The sequence below is a fragment of the Podarcis cretensis genome, assembly GCF_951804945.1.
Source record: "Podarcis cretensis genome assembly, chromosome: 4".
Classification (NCBI taxonomy): Eukaryota; Metazoa; Chordata; class Lepidosauria; order Squamata; family Lacertidae; genus Podarcis; species Podarcis cretensis.
Window position 1 is genome coordinate 62,343,881 of NC_137173.1, and position 21,377 is coordinate 62,365,257.

Genomic DNA, 21,377 nt, shown 5'->3' on the forward strand with positions numbered 1-21,377 from the left:
TCTAGGAAACTGGTTATGCATATGTATATAAACATGGTGTAACTATAAATATTTATTTGTGCTTTTATGCATATGTTTTGAATATAAACATGGCATATATATAAATACATATTTATGCTTTTAGGCAACACTACAAGACTTGGAACAAAGGCGCCCTCAGCTGGAAGAGTTAATAACAGCAGCACAGAATTTGAAAAATAAAACTAGCAATCAAGAGGCTCGAACAGTCATTACTGATCGAAGTAAGTAGTAGATTTTCTATGCCTATTATTTTACGTCTGTAAGAATACTAGGCTGTATCCAAAAAATCAAAGTGAGCTTAAGGCCATTCACACAACAGGGCTTTCCTGACCTCTCTTCTGTACTGCAATACTCATTACCCCCTGAAAACCCTCTTCTGGGAATTAGTGGGTCCTCAGAAAAGACCTAGGCTTGCTGATCAGAAGGTCGGTGATTTGAATCCCCGCGACGGGGTGAGCTCCTGTTGTTCGGTCCCTGCTCCTGCCAACCTAGCTGTTCGAAAGCACATCAAAGTGCAAGTAGATAAATAGGTACCGCTCCAGTGGGGAGGCAAACGGCGTTTCCGTATGCTGCTCTGGTTCACCAGAAGCAGCTTAGACATGCTGGCCACATAACCCAGAAGCTATCTGCGGACAAACGCTGGCTCCCTCGTCCAGTAAACCGAGATGAGCACCGCAACCCCAGAGTCGTTCATGACTGGACTTAACGGTCAGGGGTCCCTTTACCTTTACAGTGAGAGGAGAAAATCAGACAAAGGCAGCTTGTACAGGCAGACATCCACTCACACAAGTCATTTTACCTAAATTTCAGCTAGGCCCCCATACCGCAGTCCAGGTAACTCCTGCAAGTCTTCTTACCCCAGGAGAGGATTTTGGGGGCAAAATCTGCCTTATTCTGGATGTTTATATATCATATGTGTCTGTGACTCCCTATACCCATGTTTAATAAAATATATTGCAATTATGCATTCTAGTATTACTGATTACTCTTCCACATGCCAATCGTTTCTTATCCTTGCCATAACTACATCAAGTTGTTAACCTTAAAGAAGGTTGGTGGTTTAAGACCACCCAGGGATGGCTGTGGGCAGGATTCTGCATTGCAGGGGGTTTGACTAAATGACAATTGGGGTCCCTTCCAAATCTACAATTATATATGGCTCTCCGAATAGGAAATCGGTGCTGGCTTCTGCTATCTGTATTAATATGGCTGAGCATGCTGCACCTGTAGTTTGAAGTCAACACAGCTTGATTCCAGACTACAGCTGCCAGCTGCTGAGAGATTCATAAGAATTCACTTCTTGTCATTCAATAGTTCTGGAAGCTGCTTTGATTCCTTTCCCCATGGGCTGCTTTTCTGACCAAAATCACTCCCAACAGCTTTACTGTCCATGAAGTAAGAAGGTCCCCATATTTTTTTTACCAGAGGACAGAAAGGAGGTTTGTGGGTGGAGCATTTTGATGAACAAACTAACATAGGAGAAGTCATTGGCCTCTGTTCAGTCATATACACAGCCCCACCTTCGCTGCATTTTCTTTCTTTCTTTTTTAAGACTAGGAAACTTATCACACATCTGTAAGTCTCTCAACTAAGTTCTTAATTCTATGCGTTGGTGCTATTACCGCACTGAAAATTATGCAACTTATTTAAAAGAGCATATTAAGTTATGCTATTTTGTTGATTTTCTTGTAGTTAATATACTATCATCAAAAGGGTGTGTTTTCAAAAGAATTTAATGGCTGCATTTTATTTAGAATTGAAAATCCATACTGCTGTAACTTTCTGCCACTCAAATTTAATGAAATATTCTCCAAGTATGTGAGTGTTGGAGGCCTTAGCTGATGAAAGTTCTTCTGGAGTTAGCTATTATTTTTTGCCAGGCATTGATTTCAAATCAGCACTCACAAGAGTAATCAGTCTACTTGAGAAGCATAATGAAATCATATGATAACTATGTGAGTGACATTTTTAAAGGAAAAGGCTACTACATTTATCTAAATGATGCTATAATTTAGATTTGTGGGTTATTTTTCTTAATATGTTGCAAAGGTTGTCACTGGAACTATTTATTAAACATGGAAAACAAATTAAATAAATACACATTATTCACCAGAACTGCATTCCCTATATGAGAGTGGTTGATCTCAGTCACAAAGTTCTAATGTACAAAATAAATCTTAGCAAACTGATATGATCTTCTACTCTTTTTGATAAGGTCTGTTTAGCTAGACCATTGCACATATTTGCGAAAAGCATAGGCTGTGTAATTTCTCTCAGTTATGGTTTCCCATAAGACCCTACACATATGTGAAATTGTGTAAAGTGGGGAGCACACTCTAAACACCCCTTAAACACCCTCTGTCTCTCTCTTCAATTCATACCAAAAATACTGTATCCAAAAATATCCACAACTAGAATTGAAGCTCTGAGACCAGCAGGAGGCTGGAGGACATACAGGAAACTTGCTGCTGTGCTACAGAACACACCAGCTGTTAGTTGAGGAGGCTGAGCAGCATAAACAAAGCCACACTGTGCCTCTGATTTCTTTGGGGTTTCCTCTGCCCTCATGGACATCCTCTTCAGGCTCTGGGGAGGGTCTTCTCATGACCCACGAGGATTCTCCAGCTTTCTCCCGCCATTTCTGGGTTTGAATCTAATTATGACCCAGCACTACACACATACGCAGTTGCAGGTGAGTCAGTCACACATAAGTGGGCAGGGAGGGGGGCTCCTGTACTATGATTTTCTGCTCTTGATTTATTTGCATTTGTTAACCTTTTTGGTTTTGCAGTGCCTTTAAAACTAGAGTATTTGCTTTAAATATATCCATTCTCTAACACCAATTTATTTTTCCATTTTTCAATTCTGTAGACTCACGTTTTGAGTCTTTGCGTTCTTCTGAATCTTTGTTGCTTGTTAAATATGTACAAATTCTTTTGTTTTACATCTTTGTCCCTTTTCTCTTATTGCTCCATATTTATGGAGTTCATTGGGTGGCATTCAACAAAGGTTTACTTTGATTAGATCCATTGAAATTAATGAACATGATTTAGTTGGGTCCATTAATTTCATTAGACCTGCTGTGAGTAAAATTTCGTTGAATACCATCCAGTGTTAGTGTATATTTGGTTAATTATGTTTATGCTTATGTGAACTAGCAGGTGATCGCTAGCTGGGCCACATCCCATACCTACTTTAATAACTTTTTACACAAAACTCTGTAGTTTTCATCCAAATAGACCTAGCAATATAAAGGTAAAGGTAAAGGTATCCCTGCCCGTACGGGCCAGTCTTGACAGACTCTGGGGTTGTGCGCCCATCTCACTTAAGAGGCCAGGGGCCAGCGCTGTCCGGAGACACTTCCGGGTCACGTGGCCAGCGTGACATCGCTGCTCTGGCCAGAGCCAGAGCCAGAGCCAGAGCCGCACACGGAAACGCCGTTTACCTTCCCGCTGGTAAGCGGTCCCTATTTATCTACTTGCACCCGGAGGTGCTTTCGAACTGCTAGGTTGGCAGGCGCTGGGACCGAGCAGCGGGAGCGCACCCCGCCGCAGGGATTCGAACCGCCGACCTTTCGATCGGCAAGTCCTAGGCGCTGAGGCTTTAACCCACAGCGCCACCTGCGTCCCAACCTAGCAATATATTACTAGCTAAAAAGAGCTTTGGCTCAAGTATACTGCAAAACATTTTAGGCTGTGTCTCAATCCAGAGCAAAAGTAAAAGTAAAAAAAGTAAAAAAAGTAAAAAAATACTTTTATTGAAAAACTTGCTGTCTGACAGCTTTATAGCAAAATCTTCAACCTATCATTCACTTACACAAAAGGATATATGAAACCACCACTGTGAATTACAGCATTGCTGTTGATCATGGTATCTTAATGAAATAAGCATCACCACTGTCACAGTGCTATCCATATCTCTTTCTCACAGGTTTTGACAACTGAACACCAGAAAATATTTAAATGCAAACATATATAACCAAAGAAACAAAGGAAACTTGGACTTTATAGCTTTCACAGAACTTTAGACTATTGATGTAGTAATTCTGATAAATCTCCAATTCATGTTGGATTTGATTTAAAGTGTGTGTGTGTGTGTGTGTGTGTAATACTATTTATGTATAAACTGGAAAGACTATACAGACTTTCAAATAAATGTGTTACACATAATCTGCAAATAATTACAATTATTCAAGTTCAGTTGTGCTTCATAGGAAATATTGTCATTCTGATTTGATTGCTCTAATTGATTACTTATATAATGCTTTATTTTAAAAAGCCTCAAAGCAATTTATGATATATATAATACAATAAAACATTAAAAATGCTTTATTCATATTTAAACAGGATATAATATTATTAAAAATGCACACTAAAACCTGGATTGAGTAACTGTAACAACAGTATCATTCAAGCTGCACATAAGTCCGGTTAACTAAAAGCATTTATAACTAGCACTGAAATGTAAGTAAAGTTGGTGCTAGGCCTGGGACATTCCAAAGATGTTGGGGTATTGTGGAAAAGGACTATTCTCTGCTCACCACTCTCTGTACTTCTGGGCAGGTTCGTATGGGAAGAGGGTGATCCTTTAGGTATTGGGGTCCTGACCCATATAAGGCTTTAAATGTCAAAACCAGAAATAAGTCTGGAAACTAATGGGAGGCCAATGCAGACAAGCCAGAACTGGTTTTGTATGTTCACATCTTGACTGTTGCATTCTGTACTGACTGGAGCTTATGAACCATTTTCAAAGGCAGTCCCACAATTTACATAATCCAGGCTAGAGGTTATCAGAGCTGTTTATGGCCTACTGCAAGATCTTAAATGACCAACAACATAACCTACCACTGATCAGCCAAGCAGCAGGAAGAAGCAGTGGGAGTCCAGACCCTTTTTAACAATCTCAGCTGTTACCAGGTCTGTTATACTGCACAGGGGGAATTCCGGGGAGAGGAAAAATGTACACCCTTTCTCTCCTTGATACACGCACACTGGTGCTGGACCATGGAGTCCGTCGTCATGGGTATGTAAGCAGGAGGTGGAAGTTTGTCCAGCTAAAGAAGAGTTATCCAATAGGGAAATGAGTGTGTGAAGTATCTCTGATCCTATACAAAATCCAGCCACTGAATGCACATTTCCCAAGGCTTGTTGGAGATTGTGCATAATGGCTAGAGAATATACAAATTCAGCTGAGATATGCACATTCACTTACATCTGGGATTAGGGAAAATTGCTTTCCAAATCAGAGGGTTATCCTAGCATCTCTTTCTATTGGAGAAATTAAATACTGTCAGCACAATGAGCATGATAAATTCTAAAGTCACTGCTTTATGATAAACTCTACTGTCACATTGTTACTGATAATGTAGCCACTGTCACAGATATCTTATCTCAGTGCTTTCTTTATCTCATTTCAGCCTTCTTCCCATTAAGTGATGATCTGAGTTAAGAAATGCATCACAATTATATGTGATTAAACTTCATAATAGCCATAGTTTATCAAGCAGTAAAAATTATGTAACTGTAAATATGAAATTGCTCTCATTATAGGAATATGAACACACACATAGATACTGTATATTAATGTTGTAATCCAGAGTTTCCAAACTTTTCATGTTGGTGACACACTCTTTTTTGTGACACAGTAATTAAGTTTTACTAGCACACCGGAGGTTAAACTAACCCCTTTCCAGCCCCAGAAGAAGCGCAGGTAGCGTTCACACGACACACCTACACACTGCAGCAGACACACTAATGTTTTGTGACCCACAGTTTGGAAAGCTATGTTGTAATCAATGAAGTGAGTCAGGCTATGCTGCACTTTGTTATTGGAGGTATATTAAGAAAATTCTCACTTACTGCATTACCTTTGAATCTGCTCTTCCTGCCTGACCCAATATAGGATCATTATGATAATAATAATAAATTAATTTCCCTTCTTTGGGGTAACCTTAGTGTCCAAAACTAAAATTATTTTATTTTATTAAGAACAAGTTATTTAAGAGATTGTTGCTGTTCATTGTTGTATTCTAGACTGGAGCCCATCTAATAAGGACTAGCCAAGCACATCAAGAGTCAAGAATGGGATGTATGTATGACAAGGACCAACTCACTTTGAGGTTGGTTAGAAGGGTGGGCTGATAGTTTAAAATATCACTCCAGCAATAGTAAGGAACTAATTTTTTAAAAGTAAGGAACTTTTTAAAAGTAAGGAATTTTTTTACAGTAAGGAAATAGTAAGGAAGTAATTTTTTAAAAGAAAGAAAGATTTCTGTAAACTGTTTTAAGACAACCACTTCATGTTAAAACATTTAATAATACAGTTGTACTTTGGATCTCGAATGCCTTGCGACTCGAATGTTTTGGCTCACGAACACCGCAAACTCGGAAGTGAGTGTTCCGGTTTGCAAACGTTCTTTGGAACCCGAATGTCCAACATGGCTTCCGCAGCTTCCGAATGAGTGCAGGAAGCTCCCTGCAGCCAATCGGAAGCTGCGCCTTGGTTGTCAAATGTTTTCGGAACTTGAACGGACTTCCGGAACGGATTCCATTCGACAACCAAGGTACAACTGTAAAAACAAAATATGTGGTTATATATTTTACCTTTTTATTCACAAATCCAGGGGCCATTCTCATTTTCCATTATTGTGGTGCCCAATTTAAAAATGATGGTTGAAAGCAATTTAAGTTGACTAATCAGGAATCAGAATTGTTGGCCCCTAATCCATTCTGAACACTTTATCTGTTATAAAACATTTACTTTTCATATAAAAGGTGCATGTTAAAGTTAGCAGATGCTAATCTAAATGTTATGACAAGTGAGGAAATATTTCAGCTCTGCAGTCTGTCCTTTAAAGGGCAAAGCTTATTCTAGTTTGCCAAAGAGATTTGTCTTGTGATGTAAATATTTCCATGTTGTGAGTGATAAACAGTACCAGGTGTCATCTCTGACATGTTCTCCATCACTTTGCTCTCATAGGTGCATTCTAAAATGTGTTTTTTCATGTGAATTGTTGTACATTAAAAAAAATTGCTCATTAAATCTTAAATGATAAAACCATTAATTTCCTAAAGATCAGATTTTGAAAAGGCAGGCACATCTTAACAGTGCCTGATTCTGTAAGTTTGTATGCCATCAAATGGTGGCATACAAATGATGGCTTTTCAGAGAGTATTCCAACACAATGTGAGATGTTTTAAACAGTTTTATAATTTTGTGTGTGTGTGATTTATTTAGCAAAAGAAGTGTATGTGAGGCTTTTCTAACTTTCCAAAGTGACATAAAAGGCCATTTGTTTCTCTCTGCCCTCTCTGTTGAAAGACCATCATCAGATATTGTTTACCTAAAAAGGGATAGCCAACATGTTACTTTGCAGATGTTTGGGGCTACAACTACCATAAGTCCCAGCCAGCATCAGCAGTGGACATGGCTAATGAGAGATCTTTTCCATAACATCTGGATAGCACCCCATTGCTTGCTTGCTTACTATAATGACTCTCATAGCAGAATTCTAAGAACACGAACAACATTTAAAGATTATGCATTTTTTATTATATTTTGCACATCATTTGGAAAGCAATTAATAAATGACTATATACACAGAAAATATTCTATGCACATCTCTTCACAGGTTACCTGTGAAAAGCCCAGTTAGAGGGTTAGCTGTGGAATCTTGTATTACTAATCTAGGAAAGAAAGAGGAAATGTATGGTCTTTATATGTTTTCAGATAACACTTAAGGGCTGCTTCAAATGTCATAGAATGCCCTTATTTTTATTCATTTGATATGTTGTGAGCCAGTTTGTGTACACTTTTCTGGGGAAATGGCATACAAATAAGCAGACAATGATGATGACAATGAAACATGATAGTCTACAGAACCTGGATGCCATTTTTTTTAGTCTTCATGTTTTATGCATAGGAATTTTGCCATATTTGAAGTAATCATAAGATTTTCACCTTAGTAAGATCTAAGAGACTAGGAAAAGCTTTATAAGTTTTTTTTCTGAAAGTACCAGAACAAGAGAAAAAGATGAGGAAGACAGTAGCTGGAATACATTATTCATTCTTATTAGCAGATATGCTGCTAGAACTATCAGGAAATACAGTGTAAATACGGATGTGTGACAGTCAGCAATGGGGGTTGTAGCATTGGAAAATCCAAAATTGTTGGCTTTATGCTTCATTAGGTAGGTAATGTATTTCACACATTTCTAGCTTTAAACTGCAAAGCTGACCATAATGTTTTTGCATCAGTAAGTACAAAAGTGTTTTAAGTGCCTCAGTAGAGTTGCTTTATTTTAATAATGCTAATAATGTTCTGTTTATGTTCAGAGAAAATGGAACGCCATTTTATTATTTCCATGTCCCATTTCTAAATGCACTACTGGAGAAGGATTCCTTTTAAATATGTTTTGTTGGAATGATTATTAAAAGTTCCTTCATCCATGAACAGCAGCTAAATTCCTAATTAGAAACTCTGTTCCCTCAGACAGCTTGTTTAAGAATTCAGTCAAAGTTCAAGCATAAGTATGAGCGGAACACTGGACTAAGAATAAATAATTACATACATCATCACCTTTAGTTAATAACCGCAGTATGAAGAATGGGCAAAAATTAATGAGTTGTTTCCTTAACATTCTTCAAAATATTTTGAGAAGGGGGAGATTAGATCTTTTAATACTTTGCTGATCTTTGCTATTTAATTCAGCTACAGTTCTTTACCTGATGTGCTAGATTATTCTAAAACTTAAATATGTTGGTAAGACTCCCTACAGCTACTTTAGAATACTCACGGGTTTCTGAAGGACCCCTTGGGGGATTTCATTTTTTCAACTATAATGTGCCTGTGCTATATAAAGAGCAAAAATGTAAGGCATCACCGATGAGTAGAGAAAACCTACCAGGTGGCCCAGTGTGAGAAAAAGCAAAAAAAAAATATTCTTTAGTGACAGAATTTAATAAATCAAAAGCTTTGAGAAAGGTTTTTAAAAAGCATAGTTGGCACATCATTCTTCTTAACAAACTGTTTCTTAACACCAAATGAGGGCCTGCACTCTCACTGGAGCAGAAAAATCCCACAAATTCTAAACCAGCTTAGACCCACAAGGACTGAACTTTATTTTGTGCTTAAACAATACTTATACTTGAGCTTAATTGGATATAAAGAAATCACAATTTCTTTTTGAAACAAGTGTCTTAAGCCTTATGCAGCATCCTGCGCTCAAGGATGACATTTATTCATTTATTTTATTAGATTTATATTTCACTTGATTATGTTTTTTTTAAAAAAAAAAATCAGAGCTAGTTACAGTCTCCTTTAAAACAAAACATAAAAAATGGCTTTTTTATGAATGGCATTAAAAAAACCCATAAGATTTTCAGGGTGCTAAGAATGAGAAAATGTTTCCACTTTAGAATGGGGAACATACTTCATATACTTGCAAAGGAGTTGAAAATTGAAAAGTTGGGGTAAATGGAAGAAATATTGAGGGCAAAAATCACATTAAAAGGATTAATGCTGATAAATTTGAAACAGAGTTAATGTACTTCTGGCCCAAATGATGGCAGAATGATATGCAGGTTATGCACCACAAACTGTTTTTTACATTTTTCTTTTATAATCTGAAATGTTATAGCTCTTGATAAATGTGCATATATTTAAATAATGCCAACTGTAATAATATTTATATAGTGCACTTCCAGCTTGGTATTAAAACCAAATTTAAAATCCCATATTAAACCATTTTTAAACTAGCAACATAGAAAGGAAAGCAACAGTTTAATATCCTTACAACTATAAGTAATAAATTACATTTTGTATTACAGAATGGAACTTGAAAAGAATAAAACACCTCTTTTTCTGCTCGTTTTATACGATAGTGTTCTCCCTCCCTCCATTTTGATTCTTTGTGTCTAAAAAAGTCAGTGTTACAAGGCTGTAACAAGGAGAGCTTGCTGGGATAGATAAATAAACAAACAACCACCCCCCACCATCACAAAAAACTAGTAAAACTTGCAGAAGGTTTGTGCAAAGGATAACTTGTTATCTTTTACCCTAAACTATGCTAAGAGCTTGGGCTGACAGTTTTCCAAGAGTCAATTGGCTGGAGTGTTTTTCAAACAGAGGCTGGTAGTTGTTAGTGCTTATTACCAACTTTGATTGGTCAGACAGCCACTGTTGTTCCTGGATTGGGGTAGTTTGAATATTTCATTGGTAACCTCACCAATACACTCTCCTTGGGGCTACCCTGGGGGTTGGTCCAGAAGCTTCACGTTTGCAGAAAGCAGGTTGCAGAAAATAGGTAGCTTGGGGGGACAAATTACAGCCAGCATTTAATACCCTGCTTACAGGATTTGCACTGGCTGCCAATATGCTACTGGGTTCAATGTATTGGTACATATAAGGCCCTCTATAGCTCAGGACCAGGTTACTTGAGAAGACTGCCTCATACCTTTTATGTTCAGCAGATTCCTGTGGTCTGTGAAAGAGTTTCTCCTGCAAGTTCCAAACATCTCAGAAGCCTGTTTTGCAGTAACTCTGAGAAAGACTTTTAGAGTGGCTGCTCCTTTTGAGATATGACAGTCACCCACTATCTGTTTTTTGTAGAAAACAGCAAAGACATTGTGTTTGTTTGTTTGTTTGTTTTGCCTTTTTTATTGTACATTGCCTTGAGGTGATTGATCACATCACAGCTAATAAATTAACAAGAAAAATAGTAATCACAACAATTTGATATTTTGCTTGGGTTCTTTCCTTGTGGAACTCAGGTGAGTATTGGAGAAGGAAGCTAGCCCAAAAATTGTGGCTAGATCAGAGTGGCAAAATTGATAGTATTAATTAAGGTGTTAGAATATTTTTAAGTAATAATATCTGCCTTGACACAAGCACCACTAGCTATAGCTCCACTTTCAAATAATATTCATTTACCCTTTAGATCTAACCTATTAAATGTGTTTATTGATTTTGCACATAAATCCATTTTGCTCGAGAAAGAATAGTGCAGATAGTTGGCATCAGTCTTTTCATTTTACCTGCGAAGAGAATTGTATTTAGCTTATCCATAAATGAACTATGGCAAAACAGAAACGTGATAAAAATAGGTCTCAAGTTAGTGCCTTTACTTGCTGATCTTGTCCTTTTCTGACTGCAGAATCAATGGTAAACATGTTGCAACACAGTTATCCAATGTTTGGCTTTTAAATGTAATTTGCTCCAGTGTCAGTACTTCCTGACTAAACTGATGAGGCACCTCAGGAGGATGCAAAATAAATTGAATAGCAACTTTGAAATTGGCAAACCTCCTCGACTAAAGTGAATCTTAATGTGCTGGTAGCTGGAGCAGTTCCAGTCTTTGGACCTGTGGCATTACATCAAATTTGGCCTTAAAATCTTCAACTTTATAAAAGTATATAGATGTAATGCTATTACTGAGCAGATCCTATCACTATGTCTTTAATTATTTTATTAACTTTCTTTAGCTTTCATACAAACAAGAATGGAATCAGCTTGGAGGAACAGGTGGGGAGCAGAAAAACACCTCCGGGTTGCATTAGAATGGAAGTCTACACCCAATGACTTTAGCATCACGTATGATTAATACATATGGGTCATTATAGGGTGCCCAGATGTTCTCACAAGCTCTTTTGTGTTGCTGCCAATGATAGGCAGCAGATCATATTGTTGCTTGTAAATGAAAATGATCGCAGCTGCTTTGTTTGTTTAATATTTTCATCCTGCCCTTCCTCCAAGGAGGTCATAGAGACTTGCAAGTATCATCCCCCTGACTCAACCTGTGAAGTTAGGCTGAGAAAGTGGCCCAAGGTAACACAGTGAGTTTCATGGCTAAATGCAGATTTCAACATGGATCTCCCTGTTCTTACTTCACCACCCTAACTGTAAACCACACTGGTTATAATGCCACAACTCAGTGGCTCAAATCATTACTCATCTCATCTATCCCATTGGACTGTATTACCTTCAGTTCTCATGAGGAATGCTTTATCTGGAAAAGACACTATTAATTTCCTATTTCCTTTTCTAAAGCTAGCAAGAATCCTTTCTGGAGCAGTTGGCACCTTTTTATTCTTGACTTTTTCAGAGTTCTGTATAACGTCTGTAGGAAAGAGCTCTTCATGCTCTCAAATAAGGGTCACTGGCTAGGGAAATAACTCATTTTTCCCTCCACTGAATACCATATGTTCATTGTAATGTTTGAGGTTTTATGAGGCTAAGCCATAACCCTAGCCAGGGCTCTAAGTCGGGCTGCAAAAATTCTTCTCTACCATTTTCCTGCTATTGAGCTCACATCCATAGAAAATGTTTTAAAGCAATGTTCTTTTTTTACAAACTGCTTGCCCTCTAATAGTGGAGGTCAGGCAAGCAAGGGAAATGTTTCATAAACTGATAAATCCCTTCACACAAAACTCAGCTTTGTGAATAAGGCGTTAGGAATACTTAAACATCCATCTTCAAAGAAACACTTAAAATGACTGCTAATAAGCTATAAAAGATTTTGCAGACTTTATCCTGTACATATGCTTCCATTTTTGCTTCATAAGCAATGACCTGAACACCTGCAATATAGGGAATGATATCCTGTGCAATTACCATGTCCCTCTTGTTGATCAGGTGCTATCCTAAATTGCATCCATTCCCTGAATGTGTATTGACACATGTATGTTTGGAACAGATTCTGAACTTTTTTCAAAATATGCTTGCTTCATACATACTTCACAGAAACATTACAAAGCATTCACTTTCTTTGCTTACAAAATAGTTAAGGATGGAAGATGAATAGATAGAGAACCAATTTTGATCAGGTGTAAGGAATAACATATTGTTTCCACACTTAGTTGAAAAGGATTGTCTTTTCTATTTCAAAAAGCTATTCTCAGTTTCCATATTAAAAGGAAGTATCAATTTTGTGTAAAAATAATGTGATGAATAGATGTTTTATGTGTGATACTTTTGGGTTACTTTGTAATAAATCAGTGATGCCTGAATTATATAAAAATCTCCTTTAACTCTTCTCTAATGAACCTTTCCTGACTGTCTGTATTGTATTTGTCATGTAAATTAGTGGAGAACTTGATCAGAGTGGTCAGATAATTTTTTTCCAAATAATTATTTCATTGGTTTTCCCTTGTATGTCACCAGTTGAAAAGATACAGAACCAGTGGGATGAAGTCCAGGGGCACCTTCAGAACCGAAGACAGCAATTACATGAAATGTTGAAAGATTCAACACAGTGGTTGGAAGCCAAGCAAGAAGCTGAGCAGGTTCTGGAATGTGCAAAAGCCAGGCTTGAATCATGGAAGGAGATTTCTTACACTGTAGAAGGCCTAAAGAAGCAGAACGCAGAACTCAAGGTACTAAATGAAAAAAGGGGGTGATGAAGAACTATTCTTTCTTTTTTAATGCTCAGAAACTGCTTCTGAATTCCACATAAGCAATTTAAGTTTGTGTTAATAGTTAAATCATAGCCTTTTGTGCTTATTTTAATCTTTTATATGGAGAACTTGAACGATAAATACAACAATTAGTACTACAGATAATAGTAGATAGGGGGAAAATGATTATATTAATGGAAAATAATTATATTATCATAGATTTTAAAAATTCTAATAATTGACAAAAGATGCCCGTTTTTCTATAAAATTTTCTACTTCTTGGCTATCCTCTTTGGTAAGTAGGTTTTGTGATCAAAGCAATTTCCAAGACCTTCTGTATTTACTCCTTTAATGTTAGGATCCACTTTTCTTTCCAGAGTTGTGTTACATATTTTAGCACAAGTTAGTAGGCTAGTAGCAACATGCAAGTCTTTCTCTCTTAGCTCTGTTTTCAGTAAACAAAGAAATGCAGATTTGAGATTTCTTGATACGCAGTATCCCAAAATGCCTTGACTTATGTCAAGGATCCTGTTCCAAAAAGTCACTTTGTATGCATCTCCAAAGTAATAACCTTTGGTGGTTCCTTGTGCATCTACTCACACAGCTGCACCATGCAACAACACAATGTTGCTTTATTAAACAGGTTATAAACAGGACTAACTCTGAGCCCAAGTTACAGAGAACTGAACTAGTAAAGGGCTGAAACACACACAACGTAAATTCTACCTACTGAGTCATAGGAGCAGCAATGGTTGCAGTACCCTTTAACAATTTACACACCATAGATCACACCTAGAATATGTGCCCATTGTTGACTTTTGATTTCCTTCAAGTCCCAACAAAATTAATTCAGTCAATATATCATGTTTGATTTGTGAGGGGTGAGGTACCATTGATATATGGATTTGAACAAATTTTCTTTCAGTTTTATTCTTATTAATGTTCTCAGAAGACATTTGAACAACCAAGACCATTCTGCCTATATAGTAAGGTTGCGGTTTCCCAGATCCTTCGCTCATCTTCTTTTATATATGGGTTGTAACGGACTGTATGCAATGTCAGAGGGTAATAGATAATTTTTTCTAATTAGTTTTTTTAAGCTTGTACCAAGAAAAATATTTTCAAAGACTGAACATTGGCATCACTGTCCATGTTTAGTTGTTACACACTATGTGTGTAAGTTCAAAAAACCTGAACATTTGAGACCTTGCTTGACTAAATGCTTCTACTGCCTGCTAATATGAAATTACGGATCCATCTCTGAATCATTTACCAAGTTATAACATATTTTGCTGAGCCCAGATTTATGAGTTTCAAGTGGTAAGCAATTGATTCTCTGTAGGTTCATTTGTTTATATGGAGGTCAGTGGTGAAATAGCTGCTGAAAGTTTCTGATGAAAATTATTCCAAATTTTTAGCTCAGGGTTGGTGGATGAAAAACATTTTAGGCCTAGGTCTTCTTTGTCTGTTGTGTGATTTATTATTATTATTCCGCAACTTTTTCCCTGAAAGGGACTCTAGGCAGCTTACATTTGCAGTGTTTTGAGGTTTATCATTTCAAATAAATTAAAGTACTATTGTTAGTCATTCTCTTAATTGGGAATCATCTGTTTCTAGTTTGTTGAGTTCATTGAGTAGAAATAACATTTTGGGATGAATAATAAATGTTGCTAGTGCTATCTTGCCTAGCTAGGGTAAGGAAAGAAACTTGCATTCCTCCAGACTGTTTCTTTCCATTATATTTATTTTTTGTAGTTGTATTATTTTATTACTTGTAGTTCAGGATATAATCATATTCCAATATATTAGACTGGATTATTTCTCCATTGTAAATATGTTTCTTCCTTACCTGGTTCAGCCGGCCAGTCGAAGCTACACTGTGATACCATGATACATATTTTACTGGCCACTTTTTAGGGTGTCCTGTTGTGATTCTGTCATGTCACCAGGTTTTTTGACCCTACACCACTCCTCAAATGTGTCATTTGTTAAAAAAATTAAAATTTGCCACATGAACTTTGGCAGTGCCTTCAGAGGGTTGACCATAGGTCAATGCAGCCTTTGGCCTGAAAAAGGTTAGCCATCCCTACCTTACCGAGTGTAGTCTGGTTAAGTTCAGTGATACAGGGGGTGTGTGTGTAGATACTGAGAGAGAGAGATGAAGAGAGAGAGAGAGAGAGAGAGAGAGAGAGAGAGAGAGAGAAACACACACTCATCTTTTTGAAGAAAATATCATTTTTCATTTGATTTTATGAATGAATGATTAAGTTGGGCAGTGCTGAGGTGTATAACAGCCTTCCAGTTCCATCCATAAATTTGATGCAGTAGCGTTTTGTTGTTGTTGTTGAAGCAGTTTGAGTAGTTTCATTTTACACAGTATTCGTCAGTCAGATCTCCTATCACATAAAGACACATAAACTTCCTCATGATTCTGTTTTTTGAGCATCTTTCACTTTGTCCTGCATGTGTTGGGTGAACTACTACCTTCCCTTACTTCTTTGATATCACTTTACATTCTGTGATGCACAATGATGTTCAATTCCTCTGCCACCTTTGATTGCCTCTATCTTATCCAGGCAGTAGAACTGATTAGCACTATAGGCTGTATCAGTGAAGGCAAATGAAATACTAAAGCGATCTTGACAGGAGCAAAGACTGGTTCTTCAGTTGGAGGAGAGCATAAAAGAGGCAAGTTTCAAAATGGTGCTTAAAAATCCAGGGAATTTTAGTAAAATAGTAAATTGTCCAGTGTGTTTCAGTGGAAACCTTCCTTTATGCACTGAAATAGCAAAGTAACAATATCAAATATTCACATTATTACTGGTGTATCACTGGTGCTTTTGAACTGCCAACCTAGCAGTTCAAAAGCACATCAAAGTGCAAGTAGATAAATAGGTACCGCTCCGGTGGAAGGGTAAACTGTTTCCGTGCGCTGCTCTGGTTTTGTCATGCTGACCACATGACCCGGAAAAACTGTGGACAAACGGCAGCTCCCTCGGCCAGTAAAGTGAGATGAGCGCTGCAACCCCAGAGTCGTTCACGACTGGACTTAACTGTCAGGGGTCTTCTACCTTTACCTTTATATATATATAGGATACATAATTATTATGTATAGTCAGGTAGATCATTTTAAATAAGATCTTTCTCTGCAATACTAAGGCTGCAATTCTATACACATTTTCTTAAAAATCATAGATCAAATCAGAAGAATCTTTATTTGCATCAGCCACTAGCCATAGCAATAAAATAAGATAAAATGTACTGAAGATAGAGGTGAAAGCTTAATTATACAAAATACATTTTGGAGGTTTATATCAATAATAAAATAATAGATCTTATTCTAATTACCCCTGCTAAAAAATTTGCTGTTTTTGCTGTCACCTGATTATCTTGATCTGCTAGAAGAATGGACACAGTAGCAACGGTTGAGCAACCTGGCATGGAGAGCAGTAGAGGGGTAATAACCTCACTCCTCATATCTTTATACAGAGTGTAGGCCAGAATCACATGAGCCACTAACTCAATCCTGCCATCACCACATGGATATAACTGTATTTTCAGTGGGATTTTTTGAAATTGTAGAATTATAGAATTGTAGAGTTGGAAGGGACCCCAAAGGTGCAAGCCCCGGCAATGCAGGAAACTCAACTAAAGCATCCATGGCAGGTCGCCATTCAGCTTCTGCCTAAAAACTTCAATGAAGGAGAGTCCACCACCTCCCAAGGGAATCTGTTGCACTGTTGAACAGCTCTTATTGTCAGAAAGTTCATCCTGATGTTTAGTCGGATTCTCCTTTCTTTTAACTTGAAGTTATTGGTTTGAGTCCTTCCCTCCAGAGAAGGAAAAAACAAGCTTGCTCCATCTACCATGTGACAGCCCTTTAGATATGTGAAGATGGCTATCATATCTCCTTTCAGACTCCTTTTTTCCAGGCTAAACACACCCAGCTCCCTCAACCATTCCTCATAAGGTTTGGCTTCCAGACCCTTGATCATCTTCAAGGGTTCACCTCTCTCCATATGAGGCCCTTCTTCATGTGCCTTTCTGCAATGACTCCCTATTTGTGGAATGCTCTCCCCAGGGAGGTTTGGCTGGCCTTTCATTACCTGTATGCACCAGGCGAAAACGTTCCTCTTTAACCAGGCTTTTGGATGATTGACATCTGATGCCCTTTTAAAATGTGTTGTAGAAGGGAGAAATATTGGGTTGTCTTTGTCTTTATTATGTATTTTATATTTTTTATATTGTGGTTTTTTGTTGTGAACTGCCCTGAGAACTGCGGGTATAGGGCGGCATGTGAATTTTAATAATAATAATAATAATAATAATAATAATAATAATAATAATAAATTGGCCGTCCTCTGCACACTTTCCAGCTTGCCAGTATCCACCTTAAATAAGTCATAGGGTGACTCATTGGATGATACTCAATATCTTCTGAGCTTGTGGTTTTATGACTTTAATCCACTGGTATGACATTGGTATGTCAGCTGGGGATTTAAATGCAATATATAGCAGATTTGACTTTCATGTTGCAAGATAGCATCTCAGGAGAAGAATAAGAAACTAGTTGTGTGTGGGGTTTTTAAAAAAATATAGTCCACAGTTGTATGAATTAGTTTCATTCAGCTTGTGGTTTCTGTATGCCTTTTAATTTTAAATGTATAACCCTCCTAAGTGCTAGGAGCTGGTTATTTCTTCTAAGAGGCCAACCTAGAGATGGTTGTGGAGGAAAAGAAACTGGTCACCTTGTATAAGCCTACAAATCCTTTGTAGTACACAGGTTTCAAATAGGGAAAGAGAAAACTCCAACATCTCACCTGATTCAATGAATATTGAATTTTGGTCTCTACTGCCAGCCTGCCGCCTCAAGACTGTGTCATTTCTTGGTACTAACAGCTCTCGTCAATGTGGAACAGTTGTTTGTTTTTCTTGTTCTCATTCCCCTAAATTCAAAGAAATTATTCTCTAGCTTAGCAACCTTTTTATTTTCATCCTTCAAAAGAAAAATCTCCCTTTGTCTGCCTTGTGATTCTTATTGTGTCAAACCCTGCATAAAAGCCTCTCAGATGTGATGGCATTAGCAGTTTTGTGCTTGACTGAGCTAGACATATGTGAAATCAAGAGAACTCAAATCTTACTGAACTCAGTTGATTTAGTTTTATATTATAAGCTGGTATTTGAATGTATGGATCTAATAATAAATCAGGATTTCAAGACAAGTGCTTTCATGTTTTCTGTGTTATGATAAGCAGTTGTTGGCATTCTGTCCCTAATATATTATACAATGCAGAGGGAATTATTTTCAGTGTGTTTGTCACTTTTAATAGAGTTATTATTCCTTACTAGCTCTCTTTTGTGCATATGACGGCATGTAGAAAGAGGCTGCTGAGAGGGATTTTTTAAAGACAATGTTGAAACTAATTTGCCTCCTCTGATATGACTTAATTTGTAAAAGGGATTATGAGGTCCAGCGTTGACATCTGTTTTCAACGCTAGGTCTTAACCCAATAAAATGTCAAGTAAGAACAGAAAAGTGGCCTTGAGCAGGTGTAAAGTTCCTTTCCTTGACCCACTGAATAAACTAACAGAGAATCCAACATATCAAGGATTGGGCGGTGAGGCTTCCTGACAATTTTAACCCTTATAATTTCTTTTTCTAGATATTAACTAAACTGAGAGCTACTGATTTTTGCATCAGTAATATGATAATATTCATTTATGTTTGAAATTATACATTCTAATTTGTAATAGGTATCTGATACTTTACATCTAATCTGATTTGGTATTACAGTTGAAAGTTGATGACGTTCTTATTAAACTTGTATTTTGCCAAAATTCAAGTATTCAAAGTGCCTTATGTGTTTTATTGTTGTAATCTTCACAACAACCCTGCAGTGTAGGCCAGTATTGCTGTACCATTGCTATACATACGTTGAAAAAAATAATAGTCATTAGTTCTTTTCTGATATTTGATGCATACCCTCCAACATTTCTCCGATGAAAATAGGGACATCCCATTCCATAATGATAATTTTACTATTTATACCCCACACATCTTTCTGGGTTGTCCCAGCCACTCTGGGCAGCTTCAAACATATATAAAAACATAATAAAACATTAAACATTAAAAAAACTTCCCTATACAGGATTGCCTTCAGATGGCTCGGGGGTTGGATAACTCCATACCCTCCAACACTTTTCCAGTGAAAATAGGGACATCCTAAGGAAAAGTGGAACATTCTGGGATCAAATAAGAAACTGGGACGGCTTCTTTAAATCAGGGATGTCCCTGGAAAATAGGGACATTGGAGGTTCTGTTGATGTGAGTCCTCTTTCATACTGCATCTCTTCTTACATTAAAAAAAAATATTTATATGGAAGTAGCAACAAAATATATTTGTGATTGGAAGATACATATTTCAGCATAACACACATCAATGGCAAACAAGTTTTCATTTGCATGTCTCTGCCAACGATATGATCATTCATATATTACTGACATACTGTACACCTTTTCCTGACTACCTTCCCTACATTTGTCCTCCAACTGATAGGGAAATAAAGCCTGTGAAGCTTGTGGGAGAAGTAACTGAAGCAGCTTCTGTTATTACTGTTATTGCTATTGTTCTTCTCCTCACAAGAGCCCAGGGCAGTTAACGGCAAAATTACAACATTAAAAACAAAGTAACAATATGGTACAAAGTATAGCAGACAAATCAGCATTAAATTATACAAATTCAAATGATGTCCCTCTTATTATGCTCCAAAGGTCTGTCTGAACAAATATGTATTGAGTTGCTATCTGTATGCAATCAGTTAAACATCAATCTACTAAGGTTATTTGTTTGTTCAGCTTTCAAATCACCCTTCATGCAATCAGGATTTTCAGGGCAGTTTACAAAATAGTAATTAAACAACCATCAATGAAAGCTATTTAAACAAGAAAAACAAAACAAAAACTACGGGGAATTTAAAAATCAATATGCAATATAAAAACAGCAGCAGTTAATAAGTGCATTAAGACCTTGAGCAATCAATTTACAAGTAATTACAAGCTATTAAAACAACAGCATTAAGTATCATTAAAATAGCAGCAGATATAACCATTATTAAAACGTAGTGCCATAAAATTACCCAAAAGTAGGCTAAAATGGGAAGGTTTGGAACTTTTATAAAAACCACCACAGAGAAGGACCTGTTCTAACACTTCCGGGTCGGCACCATCGCCGAATGGCGGACTCCCTCCGAGCTCCGGAGGGAGTCGGCTGGGTAGGGGTCGGGTCCTGCCGTGCCGGCGACGCGGGGACCCTCAAAAACCATGGGCGGAGATGCCCATGGACTTGGTGACTCGGCGGGCACCGTTTGCGCCCCCCGACCCGCGAAGGAGCCTTTTTAAAGGCTGCGGAGCGGGTGACGGGGGAGGGTGTGTGGTGCTGTGAGTCCAATGCTTCCCCTGCCCAGCGAAGCCGCATGCCATTCGGCAGAGAGCAACAACTTCTTCTTTGAAAATTTCGGATTTGGACTAAAAGGAACAACCCGTGAGTAAATTGATTGGACTTAAAAGGGAAATTTGATCTTTGAATTTGGAGCGAGCGGGGGTAGTGCATAAAGGAAGTCCGCCCCCCCCCCCGTTGTAGATGGCTCAACGCAAGGATTTGACAACTAAGATCGAGAGATGAACTTGTTTACCTGAAAAAAAAATTTAACTTCACGAAGGGAAATTACAATAATTGTGCTGGAGGAGAAGACTGATTTGTGGGAACTAAAATGCAACCCCCCCCCCCGGGAACCGGGAATGATCCGCTATGAGAGACTGGTGAAGAGACACAGAAACTTTGACAGCTGTCAAAGTAGCTGTCAAAGCAGGAAAATAAAAGAGAACTTTGTTACGATGGCTTTGCTGGTTAGATTTGTTACAATTTGGACATAAATTATTGGAAATAAAGGCAACAAGTTATTTG

At 37.6% G+C, this 21,377-nt stretch overlaps 1 protein-coding gene across 10 annotated transcripts in view; it reads left to right on the forward strand.

Annotated features, from left to right (window-relative positions):
* Positions 1-21,377, forward strand: part of DMD (dystrophin) — a 1,027,161-nt gene that overhangs the window by 742,006 nt on the left and 263,778 nt on the right. For all 10 annotated transcript variants that reach the window (XM_079972189.1, XM_079972196.1, XM_079972191.1 and 7 more), the window contains 2 exons: positions 125-242; positions 13,181-13,392. In XM_079972189.1, the coding sequence (XP_079828315.1) occupies positions 125-242; positions 13,181-13,392 (330 nt within the window). The remainder of the gene's footprint in view (positions 1-124; positions 243-13,180; positions 13,393-21,377) is intronic.